The sequence below is a fragment of the Neophocaena asiaeorientalis genome, unplaced genomic scaffold, assembly GCF_003031525.2.
Source record: "Neophocaena asiaeorientalis asiaeorientalis breed wild unplaced genomic scaffold, Neophocaena_asiaeorientalis_V1.1 scaffold39, whole genome shotgun sequence".
Classification (NCBI taxonomy): Eukaryota; Metazoa; Chordata; class Mammalia; order Artiodactyla; family Phocoenidae; genus Neophocaena; species Neophocaena asiaeorientalis.
In genome coordinates this window covers 9,359,793-9,386,000 of record NW_020175670.1, presented here as the reverse complement: position 1 = coordinate 9,386,000, position 26,208 = coordinate 9,359,793, and the positions used below count along the sequence as shown (strand labels likewise).

The 26,208-nt window shown below is 35.1% G+C and overlaps 1 protein-coding gene across 4 annotated transcripts in view; it reads right to left on the bottom strand.

Annotated features, from left to right (window-relative positions):
- Window positions 1-26,208, bottom strand: part of ARAP2 (ArfGAP with RhoGAP domain, ankyrin repeat and PH domain 2) — a 190,379-nt gene that overhangs the window by 65,404 nt on the left and 98,767 nt on the right. For all 4 annotated transcript variants that reach the window (XM_024731747.1, XM_024731749.1, XM_024731750.1 and 1 more), the window contains 7 exons: window positions 25,196-25,340; window positions 23,060-23,162; window positions 22,222-22,420; window positions 21,853-21,916; window positions 8,232-8,395; window positions 3,720-3,932; window positions 123-228 (listed from right to left, as the gene is read on the bottom strand). In XM_024731747.1, the coding sequence (XP_024587515.1) occupies window positions 123-228; window positions 3,720-3,932; window positions 8,232-8,395; window positions 21,853-21,916; window positions 22,222-22,420; window positions 23,060-23,162; window positions 25,196-25,340 (994 nt within the window). The remainder of the gene's footprint in view (window positions 1-122; window positions 229-3,719; window positions 3,933-8,231; window positions 8,396-21,852; window positions 21,917-22,221; window positions 22,421-23,059; window positions 23,163-25,195; window positions 25,341-26,208) is intronic.

Here is a 26,208-nt window from a genome sequence, read left to right as displayed (position 1 = left end):
AGATATGGCGAAAGATTCATAGACACAAATAGAAGGTTAACCACAGTACTTTAAATTTAAGAAATAATGTCTTATTGAGTGCCACGTTTGAAATGTCTAGAAAAGTTCATGAATCCACCCACCTATAAAGGTGTTCAATTATAGCTGCCAATGTTGCTCTGTTGACCCCAGGAAGAGTACGTATAAATGCTCCATATTTTTTAATTCTTTCCTTGTCATCTTGGGTATCTAGAGGTTAAACACATACACGTAAAACTTGAGGCCTAACTAATCGTCTGTATTACCGATTTGCCTTTTATCAATATTTTAAAACAATATTCGCAATTGTTATTTCACTGACACAATCAAGTTTCAATAGGAAAACATTCAAACTTCTATAATTCTGGAAAAGTATTTACAAAAACATTCCAGGGCTATACGTCATAGTTCTTATACTTTGTAATTAAAAATGAAGCACTTTCAAAACCCAGGGTTGTATTTTATCTTCAACTTTACAAACTACTGAATGTCAACTAAGAGGAATCTTTTCAATTAATAACAAATTAGAATACAAATTGAAAAGATAAGCCAAAAGTATTTTAACTGTAGCTATGGAAAGATTTCACTATTTGTTATTTGAAAATGACACTTCTGACTTTTTTCCCTTGTGGAATCATAAAAATCTTCCCCAAACTATGAACCATCCCAGAACTATGAACTGTACCTTACCCCACAGATCCATGTAAGGGAGCTTTCACCAGCCCTGGAACCTTCAACTCTTTGGAGAAGGTAAGGGGACAGTGGAAGAAGTCATGTGTAGGCCCTGGAAACGGTGATATAGACTGAGAGGAGGATGGACCCTCTGCCTTAGTCATGGAGAGAAGGATGAGAAGGAATTACTCTCCTCCACTCTCCTAACCCCAAGAAGTCAAATACTTAGAGCAACTACACAGGAACCTCCAAAGTTCTGGAGTCTAGAAGATGTGCAGTGGCGGTCTGGTCTAACCTACTCCCTCACAGGGGAAATAGGAGACCTCTCTTCAAATAAATAACTTGTGCTGACTCTGTAACTCAGGGGGATTGCACTTATATATCCCCTCTCAATTCCCAACTACCTTTGGAAACAAGACTTTTTCATTTTCTGCTTAGCCCTACACATTCTATTAACAGAAAGCCAGCAGCACTTTATGATTCTTTGAAAGTACACAGTCACTTGTAAAGGGCATTCCGATCCCTGGGGAGGTAAGAGACTCTGTGACACATTTCTGAAGTACGCTCCTATTCAAAACTGCAACTGATAGCTCTTTTGTACTGACTTTGCTTGCACATGAGATCTATAAAAGTAAACATGGTCATATTGACTTAACTGTGCTGGTAGATGACTCTCTAAAAGCAAGAGGGGATGACACCCAAATGACATTCAAAGATGATACTAGAAGTGAATTAAGAACTTTCTGTCACCCCTGGTATAATCCAAACATTTTCCCTTGTGTCATCCAGTTTCTAACTGTAGAGGTAATTGTATTTATTCAACAAAATGCAATTAATACTACTACGCTTATAACAAGTCATGCTATTACAGCATATTTCCACAAATCTTATAAGAATAAAATAGATGATATTTTCAAAACAAAGCTTAAGTAATTGGAAAGGAAAACTGAAGATAGATTTTAGGTCATATAGGAAACACAATGATCTATTCAACTAGCCACAGACTGCAAACAGTTTAATAGCGTTCTTAGAAGAAGAGGTCATATATCATATAAATAGGTGCTATGCCACTGTAGGGCATTCTTCGCCTTGGGCTCACAGGACCCAAGAGAGCTCTCCTGTGAGTTCACCTAGAGAGTTCTAGTTTATTCTTGTCATATCCAACAAAGGGCACTTTTCTGACAGGTCAGGGTGAGCTACATTGGATCTAAAAGCAAAGAACTTTTAACACTATTTGACCCAATAGTAGAAGCCTCCAAGTAAATGTTCAAGGATACACATCCAAATGAAAGGTGAACACTACTTTTAACACTATTTGACCCAATAGTAGAAGCCTCCAAGTAAGTAAATGTTCAAGGATTCACATCCAAATGAAAGGTGAACATACTCCTCTCCGACACATGCTAATACTTCCCAACTACCTCCTGCTGGTAGATTGACAACAATGAAGACATCTCTATCATGAAATTTGACAACTTCAGCAAAAGCATATTTGTCACAGATTTTTGATAAATGATTTTATAATGAAGACAAATTGTAATTCTTTATAAAATGGAGATACTATAAATAACTTCATGGTTATAAATTACAATAAAATCTTAAAACAAAAAATGAGGATGGCAGGGTAATTGGGCTTAAAAGATATATCATCTAATTCCATATTTTATATTCCAGAAAATTATACAATCAACTTTTCTTGTGATTAGAGTTGAAACTATTGATTTTAGAAGTATCGGGAAGTAACTATAAGACTTCTGAGTTAGGCAGTTAAATTGTGAAAAGCTTTATTTTAATAGCAATACTACTCTCTTCTTGCTGACACAAATAAGGGACATTCTTGGAATAATTTTTCAAACTGTGGATGTTTTATGACATTTCAAAATTAATCCCTTCAAATGTCATAGTTATGTTTTAGATTAAACAAATGCTTTCAATGAAAAAAACTATTTCTCAACAGAGGGACATCATATAGTTAAACTCAAAGGTCATTTTATAAAAAAATTTCTTGAAACAGATTAAATGTACAAGAGAGAAATATATTAGTAACTTATGGTATAATTCAATGATACATTTTAAAAACTGTGGAAAAAATGAAGATTCAAAATTGTCATTTTGAAAGCATTGTAGATATATGGAAAATATTTTTGGTTTATTAATAAAATAAAGATTATATGTAAATCATAGGCATGGGGACAAAGATTATAAAATAATGTGAAAAATGAAAATAGCTCTATTAGAAATCTGGGATTAAAGGCAATGTTTATATTTAAAAATATTTATCATAATCTTTCTATAAAAAGAGTTATTTTGAATTAATTGATTTTAATTAATGTAATATAATTAAATATATACTATATATATTTATAATATATATATATTATAAAATATATAATATAATTAGTATATATTAGTATATATATTAGTATAGTATAATATAATATAAAATATATAATAATAATATAATATAATTAGTAAAACCTATAAAAATATAGGTTTTACTAAAATCAATCTGACCCATTAACTTTTCTAGGGTCATTTCTTAAATAAGTTCTCTTACAGTGCAGCAAAGCTTTTTTGCTTCATTAGACAGAATCTAGAAAAATTAAAGAGTAAAAAAAAAAAATTGTTATGTAACTCTAAAGAGGTAGAATAAATGAAAAAGGAAAGCCAAACAGCCATATGGCAAAACCGTGTAAAACCAATCTTATATTAAAACTTTCATTTTAATCTTAATGAGAAAATTAACAGCCTACATGGACTTGACAATAACACTTCCAAAATTAAGGCAAAGTAAGCACTAGGAAATCTACTGAAAACTAAGTATTACCATAAAACACTGTTTAGCAATTATCACCATAAATTTCTTTTGAGGCAGATATAAACAACTATTGATTGCAAAATTTCTGTTCTGAACCATTATGTATATTGTTCCTTTCAATTAAATATTCAGATTATCAAAGGAGATTTAAAAAATCTATTATCAAATGAGAAGGCAAAGCCTTTATTCTGTTCTATATTATATGTGTTACCTAAGGCAGAGATCCAATATGGATAGAGCTCCTTAGTAAGAAGTGCGTCGTCAATGTCAGAGAGAAAACTCTTCAATACGCCCGTCACATCTTCAAGCTGATGTTTTCCAGCTATCAATTTAAAGCTTCTTGCATCCTTTTTGAAACTCTCCAGGAGTTCACTTACATGTAAAGGATCACCATTCTTTTGATAGATATATTTGCACCCTAAACCTTTGTTAAAAAAAAAGAAAATGGTTATATGAAAGAAGTCTCAGGTCAAAATCCACTTTGATATCTTAAAAATAGAACAAATTTTTGTGTTGGAATGATGCACAAGACAAAATCATTATCCAAGAGCTGATATAAACATGCATGAGAAAAAAAGAGCCCCTCCCCCTGCAACTTTAATATTTAAAATGTAAACCTGATGAACAACTATTTCATCCTCAGCTTTTAGTAAGTCTCTGGCCAGCCTTTCCCCTAGTCCTTCATAACATCTTTTTCAAATGTTCTTTTACCACAAGTACCCTTCGCTTAGTCTCCCAGAATACAAATTTGCCTCCAGTTTCACTGACAAAAGTGAGGCTCTCTGGTATAAATTTCCTCAAGTCTCTGCACTCACATTTGTGTATTAATTCTGTCTGTTCCCACCTTCACCTTCTTCTACATGAAGAGTTGGGTCATGTCCTTTTCACAGTTACAGATTCATCAAGTTTCCCATATAAAATAAGAGGAGTAGCAGTGATTAACTGGAGGAAGAGGAGTGATGATGATATACAAACAAAAAAAATTTTTAAATCCTTTTTTGCCCCTCCCCCCCAGGTCTCTTGTCTCTCTTCCTTCCAAAACTAATCTGAGTTTCCTATATTTATTTTCTCTCATCCCACATCCCTGTTAATCCTTCAACCACATAATCTTGCTTCTGTGCCCAATTCCCACTGTATCAGGACCATCTTCATCAAGAATATCTATTTTCTAGATGCTTTTCAGTTTTTATGTGATAAGAATCCCTGCAGTGTCTGACAATCCAATGAATCCCTGTTAAAATTCTGTTAATCTCAAGGTTTTCATGATGTTATGATCTCATCTTTTTTGCCCCTTCCTCTATGACTACTCTTCTAGTCTTCTATTTATTCTGCTATCTAGTATTTACTGATAATCCCAGCAATCCATCCTCAACTCTCTTCTCTGCTCCCCTACAAAATTCTGTGGATGAACCCATCCATCTTCATCACTTCAACTACTACATGTACATTTCCACTCAGGTTTTAATTCCTAAAATTTCAAATGCACATATGCACTTTAATATATATATACTATATAAATAATACATGCAACACACACTATACTTATACATATGAACAAATTAATTCTCCTGCCCCATTCACTACTTCACCTCCCAATCTCAGCATGTTCTTTATTTATCTTGTTCCTATACCTCAGAATTTGGCATTGCTTCCTCCCCAGTCCTTTACAAGTCAGAACTTTTCTTTCTCACTTACCACACCAAACAAAAATGTCACATATATTTTTCATCATGACTTCTCTCTCAAAAGTGTCCCCTTTTTCCATCTCTTGTGCTATTATTATTTTGTGCACCCAGTTCCTCACTATGTTATCACAACTCCCTGTCCTATTCCTGTGCAGCCCTCCAGTCAGCCTCGAAAATGACAACAGCATGGTCTGAGACACAGGTTGGCTAGTGTTACCAACATGCTTAAAAATATGGATACAGCCCTCCCACTGCTTTGAGGGCAAGTTTGAGGATTTTATTATGATACATAAGACCCTACATGAATTTTCCTAACTAACCCTCCTGCCTCTTGTATTTGTCCACTCTTCTCACACTGAGTTCTGGCCACACTTATTTACCCCCAAGTTCCCTGAACAGACAACCTCCTTCATGACTCTGCACCTAGGCATACACTGTTTCCTCTTCCGGGAATTCCTATTCCCTCTTTCTCTTAACTAGTTCCCATTTTCTCTTAAGACCTGTGGTAGGTTCCATGCCTCACCCATGAAGCCATCCATGACCACCTCTACACTTGCTGAAATTCACCCTTAAACCATTGACACCTGTACCAACCCCTGAACCTCTCTGCCATAGAATTTTGTACACTTGATATGTAATTGCCCACTTGTTTGCCTTTGATCCACAATCTGTAAACTCCTAGAAGGCAAAGATCATGTCTTATTTTCTGTATACAGCAGCTACACAGTTCCTAGAAGAACTCAGTAGGTACTTAGTAAATGACCACAACAGAATAATAAGCAAATTCTACAAAAAAAAAAAAAAAAAAAAAAAAAAAAAAAAAAAAAAAAAAAAAAAAAGCCAAGTTTCTGAGAGATTATGTTGCTGGTTGAGTGAATCTCTAATAGCTGGTACACAAGGTAACTGAATGTGAATTTGAAGGTAATTTTGTTTACATAAATTAAATATATTCCCCCAAGAATGAACTACTGTAACTCATTAAAAAGATTAAAACTCTAAGAATTATTCTGTGAACTTGGTCAGATTCAGATCTTGACACCATGAGCACAAAAAATTGGCCTTAGATTTTAACCCAAAGATTAGGAAATTCAAAATAATTATGACCATAAAGGCTCTGAGCTAGCCACTTGCATCCTATAATTATTGGGCATTTTCTAAGTTCATATCAAATCTTCCCTTGTATACATGTTGGTAATATTGGGTCTCCATGTTCTGCTCATTAAAAAAAAAAAAAAGCTAAAAATACATGAAGACTTTTATTGGCTTTATTACTTTAATATGCAAGTTAATGTACCTTATGCTAGAGCTACAAAGTAGCTATAATGTATGAAATTTAGTTGAAAACAATCTAATGCTTAATGATTTTAAATTCAAATAAACACCACAAAGAAACTTCTGATTTCCCCAGAGAAACATTAAGTTGGATACGCTGAAGCTAGTCAAGTTATTTTAATCATTTGTCAGCTTATGAAGCACTTTATGCCATTATGAAATTAAGATGATTTGAAAATTCCCAATGAGGTTATGCTCTTGCTAAAACAGAATATGTGTGCAATTCATTTACACCTACAAAATGTTAATGCACTAATACTGAATTACTAATAAATGAAGATGATAAGCTTCTTCTTCCCCCATTTTCAAATAAACAGATGATGACAGTTGATAAGAAAAATATAAACATACTATCAAGGGAAGGAACTTCATAGAGTAATCCCACATAATGTGATTACATACATATTTACAATAGATATATAATTAAAACACAATAAATCTGAATATTAATGATAATTGTACTTGGATTACATATGAAATAACTAAAATACTTAAAATGGCACTCTCCCTAGGAGAAAATATATTAATATACACATATTCTAAACTTAATTTCCTAAAATTATTTTCCTCGTAGCCTTTGTTATTTTTGACATTTTGTTTCACATCAGCTTATTTAGTTCTCAGACTGGAAGGCATGATTTATGGCTCTGTGTTTCACTCTTTACTCCCACTGTTCAACTTCCAGTCTCAAAGTCAGCAGCTAGCACACAACAGACACTTGATAAATAAGTAAAAAAAACCTCATAACACAATGTTTTACTACAGCTCTTTCAATGATAACATTTTCTTTTCAAATTAAAAACCCCAAAGATACTTTTAATATTAGGAGAACAATGAAAGGTTAATATATCAATAGCTTCCAAAATACCAGATAATCGTTTTACTCTTTTTTGCATGTACAATCTAAATCAATGGCACTTATCGACAGGTTAAAAGAAAAAACATATTTTTATATTAAAAATATAGTTAAGCAATTTATTTACTCTACCTTTTAGAGTATTAAGGAAATATGTAACAGAAGGAATTTTAAGAATGAACAATAATTTGAAAATAAACATGAATAATAAAGGCATACTTTAGTTAATTTTAGGCATAGCTAAAATACTACCATAGCATATTAAATTAAAATGAAGCTGCACATGTGGGTATAAATCAAGTTGGTTTTAACCTGCAAACTATTCATAAAAATATTTGTTACAATTAAGTCAAACTATCACAGTTAATGACCATGATTCTTAATATAAACATGTGACCAGTAGCACATTGAGTGGAATAAATACATATACACTTTGTATGCAGGCCAACAAAAAGTAAATTCTTTTACACACTGTCCCATAGTTTACCACTTCTAAAAACACACTAAGGGGCCTCTGCGTTCCCCTAGATTTACTGTAAAGTTATAACCTCTGAAAAGTACAGTCTTAATCAATTTTTAATATACATTTTATAATATAGATTCTTCTACTATGTAATTTAAAATTTTTATGCATGTAAAGGAAGAAGGAAATGGTAAAGGCACATGATATAATTTAAATGAGCTTTATTGTGAGAAAGAATGGCATTTAGGCTGAAGAGTGATGACACTTTTCTTTTTCACTGATGTACGTAGAAAGGGCTCTAATTCAGTCCAATGGAGGTACCACTTAAAAACTGTAAATATGCTACTATGAGTTCTGTGGGTTGAATAAAAACTTTGTGACACTTACCATACTGTGTAACAAATGCTATACAGCTGTTCACGATAATGGGAACGTCATTTTTGCTGAGCTGCTGATCTTGTAATGCATTCCCATCTGTACCTGCTGCTTTTGCAATTGCAGTATGCCAGACTGTGAAATCCAACTTGGTATGCCCATGGATGTATAATGTTCTGTAAGGTTTCAAAAATATTTCAAATTATAATTTTGCCTTTTTAAAAATTCTTAACTTCTACACAGATTATCCTTAGATCCATATAAATGGGATCTTGTCTCATCCATCAGAAGAAAACCCCTCTGGGGACGTCCCTGGTGGTCCAGTGGTTAAAAATCCGTCTTGCAATGCGGGGGAAGCTGCTTCGATTCCTGGTCAGGGAACTAGGACCCCACATGCCGCGGGGCAACTAAGCCTGTGCACCGCAACTAGTGAGCCCGCACACCACAACTAGAGAGCCCACGCGCCGCAATGAAAGATCCCACGTGCCACAACTAAGACCCAACACAGCCAAAGATAAATAAATAATAATAAATATATTTTAAAAAAGAGGAAGAAAACCCCTCTACCACCAGCTTCCACTCACTCAATCCCTCTTTGCATGTACAGTCACGTCTCTCTCTATATAGAGTCCAGGAAGTTCCCTGAACTTGTGGTCTCGCCTCCTTGCCTCCTTTCATTTCCCCTTTCATTCTGTTTCTGAATAACTGAACAGAAACCCTTGTAGCAAGCATCACCTGTGACTTCTCATGGATATTTGGGGCTATATTTTTCAAGATTTTAGAACTGTTTGATGACTTCATTCCTTTAAAAAAAAAAGAGAGGAAAAAAAATACCACCCAATTCGGCTTTTGTAGCACAATTCTTCCTGGCTTTTCCTTCTATCTTTCTGGTGCCTCAATTTCTTTCCCAAGCTCACCTCCTGTTTCTGAAAATGAAGTTGTAACCTCAGTGCACTCACATGAACTCCAAGGACTCTCCAGGGACATGTCATTCAGGCCAGTGGTTTCATCCCCCATATATAAGCTGGTAACTCCCAAATCCCTATCTCCAGGCGATAACTGTCTTACAAATCAGATCTCTATGTGATTGAAAAGCAAGAGCATAAAGCAGCTAAGAGAGTGGGAAATCCAATCAATTCCCAAACTCAGGTTTTAGCTCTGCATTCCCTTTATGACTTTGGACAAGTTATCAATCTTCTTTGGTTCTCAGTTTCATCACTGGCAAAATGAGAATAATAATAAATGTAATATTAGTAAATAATAAAACATAATACTAATTATTGTTGACTTTTGGACATCTTCACCTTAAGGTGCCACAAGCATCTCAAATCTTTATCCCTCCTCACACCAAACCAGTACTACTTTCTCCACTTATCCCACCAGAAATTTAGGATTCATTAACTGTATATTGGTCCACCCCCACTCCCACCCCATCACTGCCACATGAATTCAGTCACAAAATTCTGTTCATTCCAGTTCCCTGACATATATGCTCTGCCTCCTCTTTATTTGAACATCACTTTCTTTCAGGCCTTTGTACTGCTCCTTGAAATCACTAAAACCCCTCCAAACAAAATTCGTTTCCCAATTCTCCACCTCTCCAGTCCCTGCTCCCCAAGACTGCCAGAATGATCTTTCTAAAATATGAAGCTAATGACATCACTTCCTAATCACTGTCCTTCCACAGCAGCTCTGGAGTTTTCAAGATTAAAAGGCCCTCATGATCTGGCCCATATTTTCCCCTCCAATTTTGCCATCCCAGGAAGCAAGGAAGGAAGGAGGGAGAGAGGAAGGTGAAGGAAGGAAGGAAGGAAGGAAGGAAGGAAGGAAGGAAGGAAGAATTAACATGTTCCTGTCTTCATAATAAATACTTCCGGCCCTTTGGCTGGTTACTCCAGCTCCTCCCCGATCGGTGTATTCCAGGTAACCCTCGCTGACACTCCATCCCCATCTCTCTCCATCCAATGCTTATTGTGTACCAGGCGTCCCTTCTTAATCCTGAACATCCACTCTACCCACCATCATATCGCCTGCTCTATCTGTGCGAATGTTTTAGCCGCTACACCCCAAACTTTGTACAAGCAAACAAAGAAAGCATTTCAGCATCAACAGCCTTTAGCATAGGACGAGGTATTTAGTGGGTAAATAAGTTTTAATGTTCTAACACTAGATATAAAATTTGACTTGAAACACAAAGTAATCGTTGATGTATTTAAGTATAAAACTATTTAATTTTCATTTCAGACTATGAGACAGCTACTTTGGATTCAACCCAAAGAGAAAGGAATGAGCTGCTTGAACTCTGGATTGTTTTGGTTTCTTTCTTTTTTTTGGGGGGAGTGGGTAATGTTTCACATTCCTGATAATTCACTGGCCCTAATTTAAAAAGAAAACAAAAGTACTCCTTTCTGTCCTTTGGTTTCTTTTCTTGAAATGCTCCTCTAAGAAGCTAAAGCTACTGGCACCCCACTCCATTCACTTCTAACATCTTCTGAACTTGCTGTAACTTCTTCTTAAGTGACACTGGTGCCCATAATCTTCATCTCTTTTCTCCTGGCATCTCTATCTATTGTTTTTATTTTCCACACCACCACAACAGTCTTGACCTCCGGGTCTTGTAATTTTCTTTTTGAAGAATTCTGATACTTGCTCTGATACTCCTGACATACCTTAGCCTTATATCATCTTTAGCTCAAAAACATTCTACTGCTGGGCATATTTGTCTAAATGAAACTACATAACCTGGGTAACTTCCTTGAGGAATATCAAGCCCCTACATTATGTAGACTTAATCAAAATTACCTCTGGCTAAATTAAGGAGTTTAGGTAAAGAGAAAATTTTAACTCTTTTTGAGTCTTGGTTTTTTTATCTGATAATTAAGCTCTGAATATGAGACAAAAATCTTTGAAAAGGTGTGCTTATAAACAAACGACAATGAGTATTTGAGCAAGCAGTAAAAGAAATCCAAAAGGCAATGGCCCTCCTATGATAGCAGTATAATTCTGCCGTTAACTGTAAATGTTTCCAACTTCAAATATTCTTTCTAACCTGAAGAAATCCTGTGATGACAAGTTTAGCTGTCTGCTTGTGAGCTAGTGAAGGGTAGAATGAATAATGCCAAGTTAACTCCTGAGTCCACTTGTCAAAGGCTGAATCCTAAAATACATCATCTTGTGCAGTAGATGTTTGACATTTAATAGCATCAGTTCAACAGCTCTCCTCTCTGATGTTATCTAAACTCTGTGCACATTGAATAAAGCATCAAAAGATATTTTCAACACAAATGCTGGCCAACTTTGTGATTTCAAGTGTTATCGAACAACAATTTTACATTTCTGGATAATGATTCCAAAGAAATAGGAACTTATATCTTGAAAATCTGGAAGTTCTTTTAAAGAACTCTAATTATAGAAAAATAAATTTTCCTGTCCATTCCCCAAGCCTAAATTTTAAATGGTACTTCAAAGCCAAATAAAAAAAAATCCCTATATCCAATAATGAGTTAAGACAGTTCAATAAGACCTAGAAACCAAGTCCCAAGACTAATAAAAACAACTTTCTCAAAACTGTTATATAATAACCACAAAGTAGAGACTATCATATTTGAGCTTGGTCTACTGACAAGAACCAGAACAAATGATAGGATCTATAAATATGGCTGTATGAAAAATAAATTCACCTTTATAAAGAACATTTTAAACACAACTAAAAAACAAAAACAACACATTCCAAAAACATGACTAAAGAAGATAATATCCTAGGCATTTATACAGAAATCAAAAACTGAGTCTTGTAGTATAAGTCAGCATGTTTGACCAAAAAATACTTATTTTGCTTTCATTTCTGGAAGATCTTTTTGCTGGATAGAGTATTTTAGGCTAATAGCTGCTGGTTTGGTTATTTTGTTTCCCCCCTGGCCCCAACACATTAAAGGATATCATTATACTATCTCCTGGCTTGCACTGCTTCTGACAAGACATTCTCATCTTTGTCCCCTATTTTTAATGTGTCTTTTTTCCTCTGGTACTTTTTCATTTTTTTTTGTCTTCACACTGGTTTTCAGGAAATTGATTATGATATGTTTTGATGTGGTTTGCCTTTATCATGCATGAGGTATGTTGATCTTAGTACATCTGTGGGTTTACAGTTTTTATCAAATTTGAAAAAAGTCTGGCCATATTTCTTCAAATATATACATATATATTTACTCCATCCTTCTCTTATTTTGGGATTCTAATTATACTTACATAAGAATGATATTGTCTCACAGGTCACTAAGGCTCTGCTAATTTTATTCAGTCTTCTCCCTCTGTGCTTAAGTTTTGATAATTTCTATTGTCATGCCTTCAAGTTCGAGTTTTTTTTTTAATGCAGAGTCTGTTCTTGCATTTAGCTGATCTAGTGAGATTTTCTTTTCAGATAGTGTATTCTTCAGCTTTACAAGTTCCATCTGGTTCCTTCTTTAGATCCATTTTTCTATGTTTATGTTTTCCTTTACATCTTTTTTTCTCTGTGTAAATAATTGTCTTTTAATTTATTTATTTATTACTGGAGTATAATTGCTTTACCATGTTGTGTTAGTTTCTGCAGTACAGTGAACTGAATCAGCTATAAGTATACACGTATCCCCTCCCTCTTAGACCTCCCTCCCCCGCCAATCCCACCCATCTAGGTCTTCACAGAGCACTGAGCTGAGCTCCCTATGCTATACAGCAGGTTCCCACTAGCTATCTATTTTACACATGGTAGTGTATTTATGTCAAACCTAATCTCCCAATTCATCCCACCCTCCCTTTCCCCCACTGTGTCCACACGTCCGTTCTCTGTGTCTATTCCTGCCCTGCAAATAGGTTCATCTGTACCATTTTTCTAGATTCCACATATATGCGTTAATATATGATATTTGTTTTTCCCTTTCTGATTTACTTCACTCTGTATGACAGACTCTAGGTCCATCCACATCTCTACAAATGACTCAATTTCTTTTTATGGCTGAGTAATATTCCATTATATATATGTACCACATCTTCTTTATTCATTCATCCGTCGATGGACATTTAGGTTGTTTCCATGTCCTGATTATTGTAAATAGTGCTGCAATGAACATTGGGGTACATGTGTCTTTTTGAATTATGGTTTTCTTAGGGTACATGCCGAGTAATGGGATTGCTGGGTCATATGGTAGTTCTGTTTTTAGTTTTTTAAGGATCCTCCATACTGTTCTCCACAGTGGCTGTATCAATTTACATTCCCACCAACAGTGCAAGAGGTTTCCCTTTTCTCTGCACTCTCTCCAGCATTTATTGTTTGTATATTTTCTGATGATGGCCATTCTGACCACTGTGAGGTGATAACTCATTGTAGTTTTGATTTGCATTTCTCTAATAATTGGTGCTGTTGAGCATCTTTTCATGTGCCTCTTGGCCATCTGTATATCTTCTTTGCTGAAATGTCTAGTTAGGTCTTCCACCCATTTTTTGATTGGGTTGTTTGTTTCTTTGATGTTGAGTTGCATGAGCTGTTTGTACATTTGGGAGATTAATCCTTTAAAGGTCCATTGGTTCGTTTGCAAATACTTTCTCCCATTCTGTGAGTTGTCTTTTTTATGGTTTCCTTTGTTATGCAAAAGATTTTAAGTTTAATTAGGTCCAACTTGCTCATTTTTGTTATTTTCATTACTGTAGGAGGTGGATCATAAAAGATCTTGCTGTGATTTATGTCAAAGGGTGTTATCTTTTACAATATTTATAATATTTTAAAATTACTGTCTATATTCTTTGCTACTTCCATTATCTTTCTCACTTCTGGGTCTGTTCTTATCAACTGATTTGCAGCTTTTTCACTTTGCTAGTAACTTTTACTGTATGCTAGACATCATTCAGTGCCAGGATTGTGTCTTCCTTTAAAGGGTGTTGATGTTTGTTTTGGGATCTTTTGCCTATTTGACCCCAGGTAACTAAATGACTTGTGAAGAGATCTGTTTTTAAGCTTAGTAAGGTAAAAATGGAGCAGCCTTTACCTGAAGGCTGGTTTAGCCTTAATACTCTGGAATTAACGCTCTGGAGTCTTTACAAATGCTCTGTGTTAATGAAGTCTGTCTAACTTGGCTAGATAAAATTTGAACCCACTCCAGCAGTGTCTAAACTCTGGGAATTGTTCAACTCATAGCACACCCTGGGAGTATTTCTACCTGGAGTTTCGACCTTCAAATATGCAGGTTCGTATTGAGCTGAAGATGGAAGGGAACTCCTTTGAAGATTTCTGAAGCTCTTGCTCTGCACATCTCCCCCTCTGCTCTGTACTCTATCCTGCAATGTTTAGCTACCACAGATTCCCCTATCTCTATAGGGGAAGTCAACACAACAAAACCTCTTCAATATAGCAAAACCACCACCTTCTGCTTGGGTTCCCCCATTCCCTGTGCCAGGGACTGATAAGAAGCCAAGGTGATCTTAACCCTTATGTCACTTGTTTCCCTTCTCTCCATGATCACAATCCTGGGATACCTCGTCCTAAAGTCTGAAAATAGTTCATCTCATATGTTTTTGTCAAGTTTTCTAGTTGTTTAAAGTGAGAGGGCATGTTCCATACCAGTTATTTCTTCATGGACAGAGATGGGAGTCCAGAACATTTTATTCAGTCGTTGCATCCATAAATCACCCTCATCTTAGTTTATAGAGAAACAGTATTTTTTTCCCCATACCTTCAGATAAGAAACTGCTGCACAGTGATGGCATTTTAGCCAGAAAGAGGCAAACAACTATTAAGAAAATCTGCAGATACAGAGACTGTATCACAAGAACAATGAAGAATGAGATATTAGCTTAACTAGCTTGTTTCCTCCGAAGCCAACAGTTTAGTAAAAAGTGTCAAGGCACACTATTCCCTGAGAAAGAAAAAGCCTCCAAGTCTTCAATTTCATCTCTATATAGTATTAGGCAATCACCTATAGGAATGTGAGAAACAGCCCTGTTTCAAGTCTGCTTTAAAAAAAAAGCCGTCTTTACCCTTGTAAAGAGCCTGCAGTCCTTTCCAGAACAAGGCAAGTTATTAATTACATTTAATTGATAATACTAATATGGTATCGATCTATCTCTCCAGGCCCACTCTCTCATGCTTCCTCCTTAAGAATTGAAGGTTAAGGCTGAGCTGGACTGAAGTTGTACCCTAGCCCATCCTATTTCTCTGAAACTATCGTTTTCACCTCTTTGAAGATCTTAGTGTCTCAACTCCTCATTTTTTTCCTACTCTAATCCTACCTAGGATTCCAGAGCCACTTAAATATACTTTTTCTTAAAAAATAAAAACTGATTATCTTGATCCCATTTATCTAGAAGTGATCTTCTCATTCTTTTGTATTTTTTCACACCATATTGCATTTATTTGTTCATAAGCTTATATTCTAGTATATGGGAGGTGTCTTGAACTGAATGAAATACATTTTTGAAGAAAATAATATATACTTTAAAATCCACCTTTTATTAAATAGGCACACATTCCCTTTATCGTGATTCTCTTTAACAAACAAAAAAAATCACCTTATAATGTAAGTTTGAATAGTCCCTTTCTTTCTGCAAAACCTGCGGGGGTGGTGAGAGAAGAGTGGTTTGCTTTGGCAACATTCAGATTAAACCATCTCTGCAAATTAAATCATCAGAAAGTTACAAAAGCAGTCAAGCTGATATTGTGGGCAATCAGCTACTGTTTAATTTGCAATTAAATGCACAATTTAGAAACCACTTTAAGATAATTCACCCTGGAGGGTATTGCTAACATATCAGCTGCTATAAAACACAATTCAAGGAGGGAAAAAAAATCACATGCAATAAGTTGATATGAAATAAGAATCTTCAACTTAGGATATTAATCACCCAAATTGAGAAACATAGTCTGTCCCATAATTGTGAAACATATCGATAAAATGTTTATTCCCCAGTGTCGACTTCTTTATGTCTGGAATTTGCAGTTAAAACTGGATGTCATCAGGCTTGGGAGCCATCAAGTGCTTCATGCTTTACTATAGGTCAACTAAACAATCTTTAAAAAATTAAAACAAGCAAACAACAACAAAAAGCTAGGCTGTTCTGTTTCTGATGAACACAGTTGAGTTATTCATACTGTGTTTATTACAACTAACAGCCTTTCTATAAAAGCTTAATAATAGGCGTCTTTGACAAACGAGCACGAAGCTACAGAATGTGAGATGGTGCACACAGTAACTTATTTATCAGAAAGAGATACACAGAGAATGTGGGCCAAGTGCAGAAATAGTTTTTAAATTTTATGAAAAGGATGCTGTAATCTACTGAATACTTCAGTCACAGTGGATATATAACCTACTGTCCAGAAAAGTGCCTTCTGACCTCAGCAGGGTCCAGGACATTCACTGACTAACAATGGGTATTCAAAAACATGATTTCTTTCTTTCTTTTTTTTTTTTTTCCTACACCAAGAAAAGCACAGAATCTAAGTCCCAATAACAGCATCAAATATCATGGCAGAAAGCCTTAAGTGTAATCAAGAAAGCTTTATTTTCCAAAATAATAATTTTTAAAGTATACAAAGAATACACATTAAAGCGACACCATCTGGAGCACCTTCTGCTTAGAGCTTTTCAGAGCAAAAATGCTCTGTGTGTGGAAAACATTATTGCAATATTTTTCTGTCTAAAGACACTCATGCTATGTATATAGAGAAAATTACCATGAAGATTAAAATATATATCTAGTGACTATATTCACTGGATGGTTATCAAGTTATGAACTAGTTCATGGGGTTCATTCTCTTGCCTTTAAGAAACATTAATATATTTTAACATTTTAATCAAGGGTAGACAAGGGCAGAGAAAATATGTGAAATTAATTCATTAAGTTTATTTATGATTTGCAGCTCTGGTTCAAGCTGTTACTAGCAAAAAAATAAAGGTTAAAACTTATAGCTAGTTGGTTTCTCTTTCTTTCAATTATTCTCACTATCTTTATATGCCACCAACGTGAATAATTAGAAGTTGTTTTATTTCTTAAAGCCACAATTTTGTCTGTCATTGACAAGTCTACCGCAATCAACTGTACTTTACAGTCAGTATTTCCCAAGGGGCTAACAGATCAAAAGACAGATGAAAAATAGGGCAATGCAATGAAATTCTCTTATTTTTATATGATATTAAAACAGATCTTAAACCATTACATCTATAATTAACTGGCTTTGTTTGAGTACTGGGAGAGAAGTACAGTACATATTCCCTATTTTGGTAAGTGATAAAACCATTCATAAAGTCACCCAGGCCAAAAGCTCAGGAGTCATCCTTATTTCCTACCTCACAAAACAACTGAAAACCAGCAGACTGATTGAAAACCAACAGATTGGTCTCTCAACATCCCACCACCAAATCTAGAAAGCTACCAACAGCCAAAAACATCCATCAATTCCTCTTTTCTTCCTGTTAGAACTGAGGGACCTGTCCCGTTGTCCTCTCTCTAATACATTCACTCTTCTCCTGTTTTTTTTTTTTAACCTCTGCTCCATCAAAATGTTTTAGATGGCACAAGTTCAAGCCATCTAAAACAAAATTGCACATACATTCCCTTCCTGGATCAAATCCCTTTTACTTCATTAATCCTATTAACCTCCAGACATCCTAGACCAACTGGTTATCTAATCTGATCCGGTTCCCAGCCTGACTCTAATCCAGTTTCTGTTTTATCACTTCTGTTCTCCACAGAGTCCCCAGATGGACTCCCCATCACTTACCAATGGAGTATCTGTCCTCGTCAGATAGCACCTGACACTTGTGACTATTCCTGCCTTCTTGAAGCACCCTCCTCCCGGGCTTGGTGCCACATTGTCTCTTGGTCTCCTGCTTCACTCTCTGGATGAACTAGCTTTACACCCCACGATAGCTATTCCTCTCTGACAACCATCCCCACCTCCAACTGACCTGTATTCACCAAGGCTCTCACACGTTACTTCTTCCCTTCTCGCTCTGTAGACTCTCCCTAGGTGATTTCACTTTCTTTCTTCTATATGCGGGTACTCCAAAGTCTATATCCCCACCCCATTAACCACTCAGGACTGTCAGATCCATAAATATAACTCCCTCCGAGCAACTTCTCCTCAGCTATTTATAAGCATTTTACGTTCAACATGTCGAAAATCAAACTCATTATCTCCCCAGCTCGCTCCCAGACCTGCTCTTTTTCTATTCTTCCCTATCTCAAGTCCCTTTATTTACATATGTATATACATATCCACATATATGTACACACACGTGTGAATGTCTGTGTATAAATATATAGACATGGGTCCCTGTTCAGCACCACACAAGGTGCTCTGGACACCTGCAGGCTCTTTGTTACATCAAAGATTACAACCTAGTGCACTGACCATCCCAGGTTGATTCTTTATTCACACTTCTAACCTCTCTTCTTTCTGCTTCATCTTTAATTATGTAAGCATTGTATGGATACATTTTTCTAATAAAATAACTTTTTAAGTTTTCTAATAAAAATTTTATTTTCTAATAAGTTGTTGAAATTTTAATTTCTAGTGACTTATTTATCCAGGCTTCTAGTACATTTGATGACAGTTCTTGAGAGTGATCTACACAAAAGTATTGGTAAATTAATACTTAACACTTGTTTTAAAAAGAAGAAATATTTAGGTTGTTAAGTTAAAAAAATGACCTTACCTTGATGTCAAAATGGATTACTGTCCTCAATACCATATAGGCACTGGAAGGCTAAGTGCTTAAAATAGTGGCTAGTATATGGTAAGTTCTATACATTGGTGTCATTGTATTATTGTTATCTGAATATTATTGATTTGAAGAAAACAGGGAAAGCAAATGAAACCAAGATATAAGCATGTCATAAACATAGTTGTTTTCAAATGGTACCTTTGTATGGAAGCTATTCAAAGAGATCCAAGGAAAATACCTTAGTTTTATATTTGTCCCTGTATTTCTCCTACTCTCCTCCCGACACATTCTCTGTTCCTTTCATAAAAATGCTTTCAGCATAACTAGTTGATAACACATGTAGATTAAAAACTTTAAATTATTATCAGAAACAAAATTACACAGCTTTGACCATTATTTTGATATTCTATTAGTTTTTAACTATTCCATGAACTCAGAGTGTATCTGAATTCACCTCCTGATTCCCGTTGCCCAGGGGAAAGGTCAAGATGTCACAAAGTAACAAAACATTTAGTCTTCTGGCTTCCTTATCTAGCATTCATGAGGGAGTGCGCTGCATGCAGTAAGCACTAAAGAAAAATTAAAATTGAATATCACTAACCCACATTTGGTACATTTTAATTAAAATCTAGGTACAACTGGTCAAATCCTTTATGGACTAAAAATGATAGAAAAATACCTTGGCTATAGTAACCTGATTTATAAAAAATTATGTACACATATAATAAATACAATAAATTCCACTAGCAAGTTTCTGCTTGCTTATTTGTTTAAGAACATAAGCTCTGTGAACTCAGACATGCAATGTGTATTGCTGACCATTTTTTCCTGCCGTGTAGATAACAGGCAGCAGGCATTCCATAAACATTAATAGATGACTATAAAAAGTACATTTGTGCTAGTACTTTAATGCCATAATACTATCCACTGTCTCATTATCATTTCTGAACATGTACGTAACAGGATTCTGAGAGAACGGTATAACTATCATCTGGTACTGAAACTCAGCATCTAAAGAGCATCATTGACCATTGTAAGTCCAGAAATAAACAAGTAAAAACATAAAATCCTAATTATGTTTGTAAGTTAATAAACACACTCTGACATAAGTATCTAATCAGCAATATGTTTGCTGTCTAAAGCTATTGATTTTCTCCTATGAAGTTCAAGAAAAGACAGGTTCAGATAACTACTCAAAGTCATTATCCTTGTCACCAGCATGGAAATTCACCAGAGGGAAGGCTGATTTAGCTATATTTTTATATTATCATTACATATATTTTTACAAATGATCCTGTACTCTTGTGGAACTAAACATTCTGAATTAATGTAATTAAGGGATTTGAAAGCAAATAATGAAACATCAAGAGAAAACAAATTGTTCTTCCTAATTGTTATGATATGACTCTAGCTGCTCCTTCTCAGGCTCTTTTGCTAGATCATTCCTCCTCTACAATTGGAGGCCCTGGGGCTACATCCTTGTCTCTTTTCTATCTACAGTCCTTCTCTAGGTGAATCTGTCCAGTTCCTTGGCTAAATAAATAAGTCAAAATGCTGATGACTCAAATCTTGATCTCCAGCTGCAACCTCTCCACTTAATTCCAGGCTTGTATATCCAAATGCCCAGTCACCAGCTCCACTTTGCTTTCAAATAGACATCTCAAAATTATTATTTCCAAAACCAAATTCTTGATCTACTACCCTAAACTTGCTAGTGTCCTACCTCTACTCTCCATGTACTTTTTATCTCAAAAACACAGCACCATTCATCATTTATGTAAATGCTCAGGCCAAAAACTTTGGGATCATCCTTAACTCTCAGAGCCATTGAATCCATCAACAGACCTGCTCCCTCACAGTAGATCCTACACTCAACACTATGTCATTAGGAAGTCACGTTTTGCCTGGCCTCTGCAGCATCATCCTACCTGGATGCTCAGTTTCACTCCTGTCCTCCAAAAGCTATTCATCTGAATCACAGTAGTCATTTAAAAACATAAGTCATATGATTCCCTTCCTGGCTCTCAAATCAAGCAGCTTCCCGTCACGCTTAGAATAAAATTCAAATCATTTTTACATATCATGGCCTGTAAGGCCCTATATGTTCTGGCCCAGGGATATCTCTGCAATCATTTCTTCCCACTGTCACTCATTCAAATTTCCCCAGCCACAGCAGCTTCCTTGAAGACCCTGAACATTCCAAGCACAACACAGCCTTGGGGTCTTCAAAATACCTTTGACTTTGTGCCTGGTACATTCTACTCAGACCGCTGTATGGTTTGTTTCTTCACTTTATACAAATCTCTGATCAAAGATACCTTCTCTTACCACCCTATTGAGAACAGAATACTGCTCCATCAGGCACACTCTCTTCACCTTATTTTTGGTCTGCTTATATTGTGTTTCCCTCACTAGTGTAGATGCTTCATAAGGGCAGAGACCATATCTGTTTTACTCATCACTGTATCCCCAATACCTATAACAGTTCCTGATATACAGTAGAAGCTTAATATTTATTGAAAAACTGAATAAATTCGAGAAATCAGGTTTTAGCTATGCATGATTCAGGGTATTATTTATAGCCATCATATAACTACACTGAAAACATATTTACAACTGGCAAAGTGCTTCCAAATACTTATATGTGAATGTTGAAAAGGGATCAAGGTCTGTAGAAAACTCTAATAACTGATCACACTGAGTTTCTCCTAATGAATATAAAAATATGCAAGCTTCATTGGTGTACTCTTTCTACTAAAGAGAACATACACACACACACACACACACACACACACACACACACACACACACACACGTACGATTCGGAAAATTCCCAACAGGCTACAAAATAATAGGTTCTCCTCCAAGAGGATAACCAGTATACTCAACTCCCTAGAGCTGTAGAGATAAAGAGTAAAAAGCAAAAATGCACTTACCTTCCTTTTTCTACCAAGAGCAAGACATCCAATTTTTCCCCATTTTGAAGTACTGTGCTAATTGCTGAAGGGAAAGAAGAAAAGCATGAACATATTTTTTAAAAAAAGAGATATGGGAACATATGTATATGTATAACTGATTCACTTTGTTATAAAGCAGAAACTAACACACCATTGTAAAGCAATTATACTCTAATAAAGATGTTAAAAAAAAAAAAAACATTACACAAAATACCCTTAAAGACTACTGAGTCAGTCATATGATGTTTGGGAGTGAGCCATCATAATTTTATGTGAAATCTACATCCATGTACAATAAAGAATTGTGTGCAGAATATAAAGTGAGAGAGAGAAAAAAAAAACACTTACTTAGTTCTTGCAGTCTTCTTAAGTGCATTCTATCCTCCTGACCTTCTTGCATTTGAAGGCAAAAACGCAAACTAGATTTGTCCATAGCAAACCAGCCTTTTCTCCACTGATCCAGGGCATGGCAGTCTTTGTAGTAGAGTTGACCAATCAAATCATAGTCAGCTTCTGTTAAGTTTTCAGCAACAAAGGGAACAAAATGCTGTTAAAACAAATACAAAAAAGTAATAAAGACAGTGGAAAAAGGAAATCCCTTACATAGCTACAGATACGAGGGAAAGTGAAAAATTTTGTTTTTCTATTTTTAAGATTTAGAAGGAGTCCAGATTGCAAAACAATTATTTAAACCTGCTATCAGTCTTAAAACTGAAGAGCTATAATGCAATTTCAAATGGCAGCATCTTAAGCCATTTTTCTTATATATAGATTTGAAATAGGAAGACATTCTCTTTGTTGATTTGTGGCATTTTTCAAAATGTCAACCATCAATGTTTGTCTTCATTTGTATCTTTTACTGAATCTGTTCTTTTCCCCTTTGTGTATACCATGAATAAGATATCTACCTATAAAAACACATACATAAAAATGACTTTACAACATTGAAAAGATCTCCATAATCAAAGCACAGCCTTAATTTGAAGAATGACTTGTCCAAGATCCTACATTAATTCTGTCTCTGCTTAAGGCTCTAGGAAGGTAGTTCTTAACCTCTTTTGACTACAATATATGAAAACGTAATGAAGTATGGACATTCTTCCCAGAATCCTGTATAAAATTTTCATGGACCTCTGAAGGTTAAGAATCTTCTCTGGATTTAGGTAATAAAACAATATTTAAATACCTTGGCTATTGCTTCTGTCCATTTTCTTTGAGCTTGAGATGTTTCAGCTCCAAATAAAAATGCACGTTCTGAGGGTAAATAGATCTCGAAGGTAAAGATGGGCCTACAGCACACAAGAATAAAAAGATAACACTGGTTATGTTTGGCTTTTATGAGAAAAATAACACAAAGGTCCAGTTTTTAATTAAATTCTTTTTGAAAATGGAATAATGGTGTGAAATCTATCTACCCCCTACCTACCATATTTTTCTGTTGATGGTTTATATTTTATTCAAATGAGTTAAATGGAACACACTGGATCAGACAAAAGGAATATTATTCTGACTAATCACTCTACAGCATGACTTTGTCGATGCCCTGATGTGACAAAGGCTGTCTTCTGTCTCCCCTTCCCTCTCAGACCACTCCTTCTTGATTTATTCTGACCCCCTATTCAACGCAAACGTTGTCCAAACAGTTCTCTAATTAGTTCTCTTCTTGTCTTACTTCACAAATTTTCCTTCCATCATCTTGTCTTATGCCAAAATTTCATCTCCTTACCATAGATAAAATTAGGGTAACATCCCAAGCCCTGAATTTTTCCTTCTGTTCCTCATCCACAGCTCCAAGTATTTCTTGGAACATGCTAAGTATATATTCTGCCATTACTCAAAATACCTTATACCAAACTCATCTTCCTTCTTCCTCTTTCTCACCCCCAACCTACTGTATCTCCTTCATATTCCAATTTACAGGCATCACCATCTACCTCAGCAACAAGATCAAAACTTTGGAGTCTAATTTATTCTTCCCCTTGACATCAGCTCTTCATCCATTCAGTCAGACATTTAATGTTATCAGTTCAATCTTAAGAGTCTCTCAACCCTCTGTTTTCCTTTTTAATTATTTCTTCCTCTAGCTAAACTTTCAGTAATTACAGTCTCTCTCCCTCCAACCTCTTCTTTATCACTTCAGTCAGCTCTCTTCCTAAAATACAAATCTGTGTGATTTTTCAGTGGCTACATTACTGATTTAAAATTCTGTAATATGCTATTGAAGGCAATTAAGAATTATTTTTTAACCACATCTCATTATAGATGCTTTCTCCTGCATATCTACTTGTATCAGTAACATTCCATCAAGGATGTTTTATTTTTGAATATGATTATATGCTAATGTAAAATTATTTAGGCAACTTAATAAATAGGATGCACTTAATATTCCATGGTAAGCCATGTTAAACTGATCATTCATTTAGAGTAAAAGCACTATTAAGATTAAAACAAAAAACCAATCAACTAATAACCAGTTTTGTTCACATAAAAGAATCAAATCAGATTTACTAGAAAACAACAGTCATTTCAACTAGTATATATTGGTCATTATGTGATAACAGTAATATGTTTCATGCAATTTTATATAAATAACATAGCTTTACAAATCTCTTCCTTTTCTCACATAAACTTTTTATTAAAATACTATGATCCTATAAAACTGTTTTTTGCAGATTTTAGTATTCATACTTTTTAATTAATTACATGACAAAATGTGATAAGAAACTTTCACACCAAAGACCTTTAGAGGGTCAATTTCCAAAAGTCCTCACAGAATCCTATTAAACTATTTTGCAAGTCAAACATATTAAATAAGAAATGCTTCCTCTTTGAATTAAAACTTTTTTGAGACCATAAAAATGCCAAAGTAGATCTTTAAGGAATTTAGTATTTCAATATGCTATTAAATATGCTTAATAGTTTATTTTATTATGAACAAACCACTGAATTTTTTGTCATCTCTTTTAACCATGATACATTTAATGAAAGCATAAATTTTGTCATTAGTCCACTATTTTAAATAATGAATAAGTCATAAAAATTATGGGACCACATGTTCAAGAATGGAATGACATAAACTTACTTAAAATTAGATACAAACACGTCAGCCTTTCATAATACCTAATATAATATTTAAATTTTTCCACTTTTTAGTGAATTCCCTAAGGAACTTTCAGAAGCTGAAAAATGAGTAGGCTTCAAGAAACCATTAAACTCTTCTAAAAGAAGCAACTGAAGTGAAATGATAATAAAATCCTTATTACCTGGCATGATACATACCAGAAAATACTTTCGACTCCTAACCATTTAATGATAGACCTACCCAGTATTTAAACAGAAGTCTTCTTTGTGTACAGCCAGGCAGATAACTTCATTGATATTAATGGTGCCATTAGGCGTGGTAGACTTATCATTTTCATAATAACTCAAGAAGCCTCCTTCCAGAACACACCACTTTTTATTTGTCTCTAGGAATTGAAAGCAAAACACAAAATAAATTGAGCTATACCATAAATCAAATTTTAAAATATGTGGTTTTAAATAATGACTGGATTCAAATAAATAAATGTATTAATTTTCTATTTTGTGTAAAGAGCATGATATTGCTGCATGGGATAAAAAGTTGTCACACTCCCTGCTCTCAAAAAAATTTACAATCTAGTAGCCAGGGACATACAAGACAAAAACAACTATGACACTGATGACCAGAGAAACAAGCAGATCCATAAAGAGACCGCTGCAAAACAACTCTGAAATGGCAAAGACTAATGTCTGTACAGAGTATTAGGAGGGAAAAATGGAGGGTTAAAAAGTAAGACTGTGGATGATGTGAGGTAGGTGAGCAAAGAAAGAAGGGGTCAGACCCTACAATGCCCTTAATGCCCTGTTTAGGGGATTTGAGATTCATCTTGTTAAGAATTCAGCACACTATGGCCTGCAGGCAAAATCCAGATCAACACCTGTTTTTGTAAATAAAGTTTTATTGAAAAAGAGCCACACCTATTTATTTATGGATTTTCTGGGACTGCTTTCCTGCTACAAGGGCAGAGATGACTTGTGGCAGAGACCATCTGGCCTGCAAAGCTTGAAATATTTACTATCTGGCCCTTTTCAGAAAAGTTTGTTGAGCTTTGATTTTACAGTTGATGGTGAGCCACTGAAATGGTTTCAGCAGAAGAAAATCCCATATTTAAATTTTACACACTTCATTTCTGTGGAAAATGGATGTGAGAAGGTGAGGCTGGAGGCAGGAAACCAGTTAGGACACTGTCAAAAGAAGTCTAAGTGAAAGATGAAGATCATCCAAAGCAGGACAGTGGTACTAAGGATAATGGG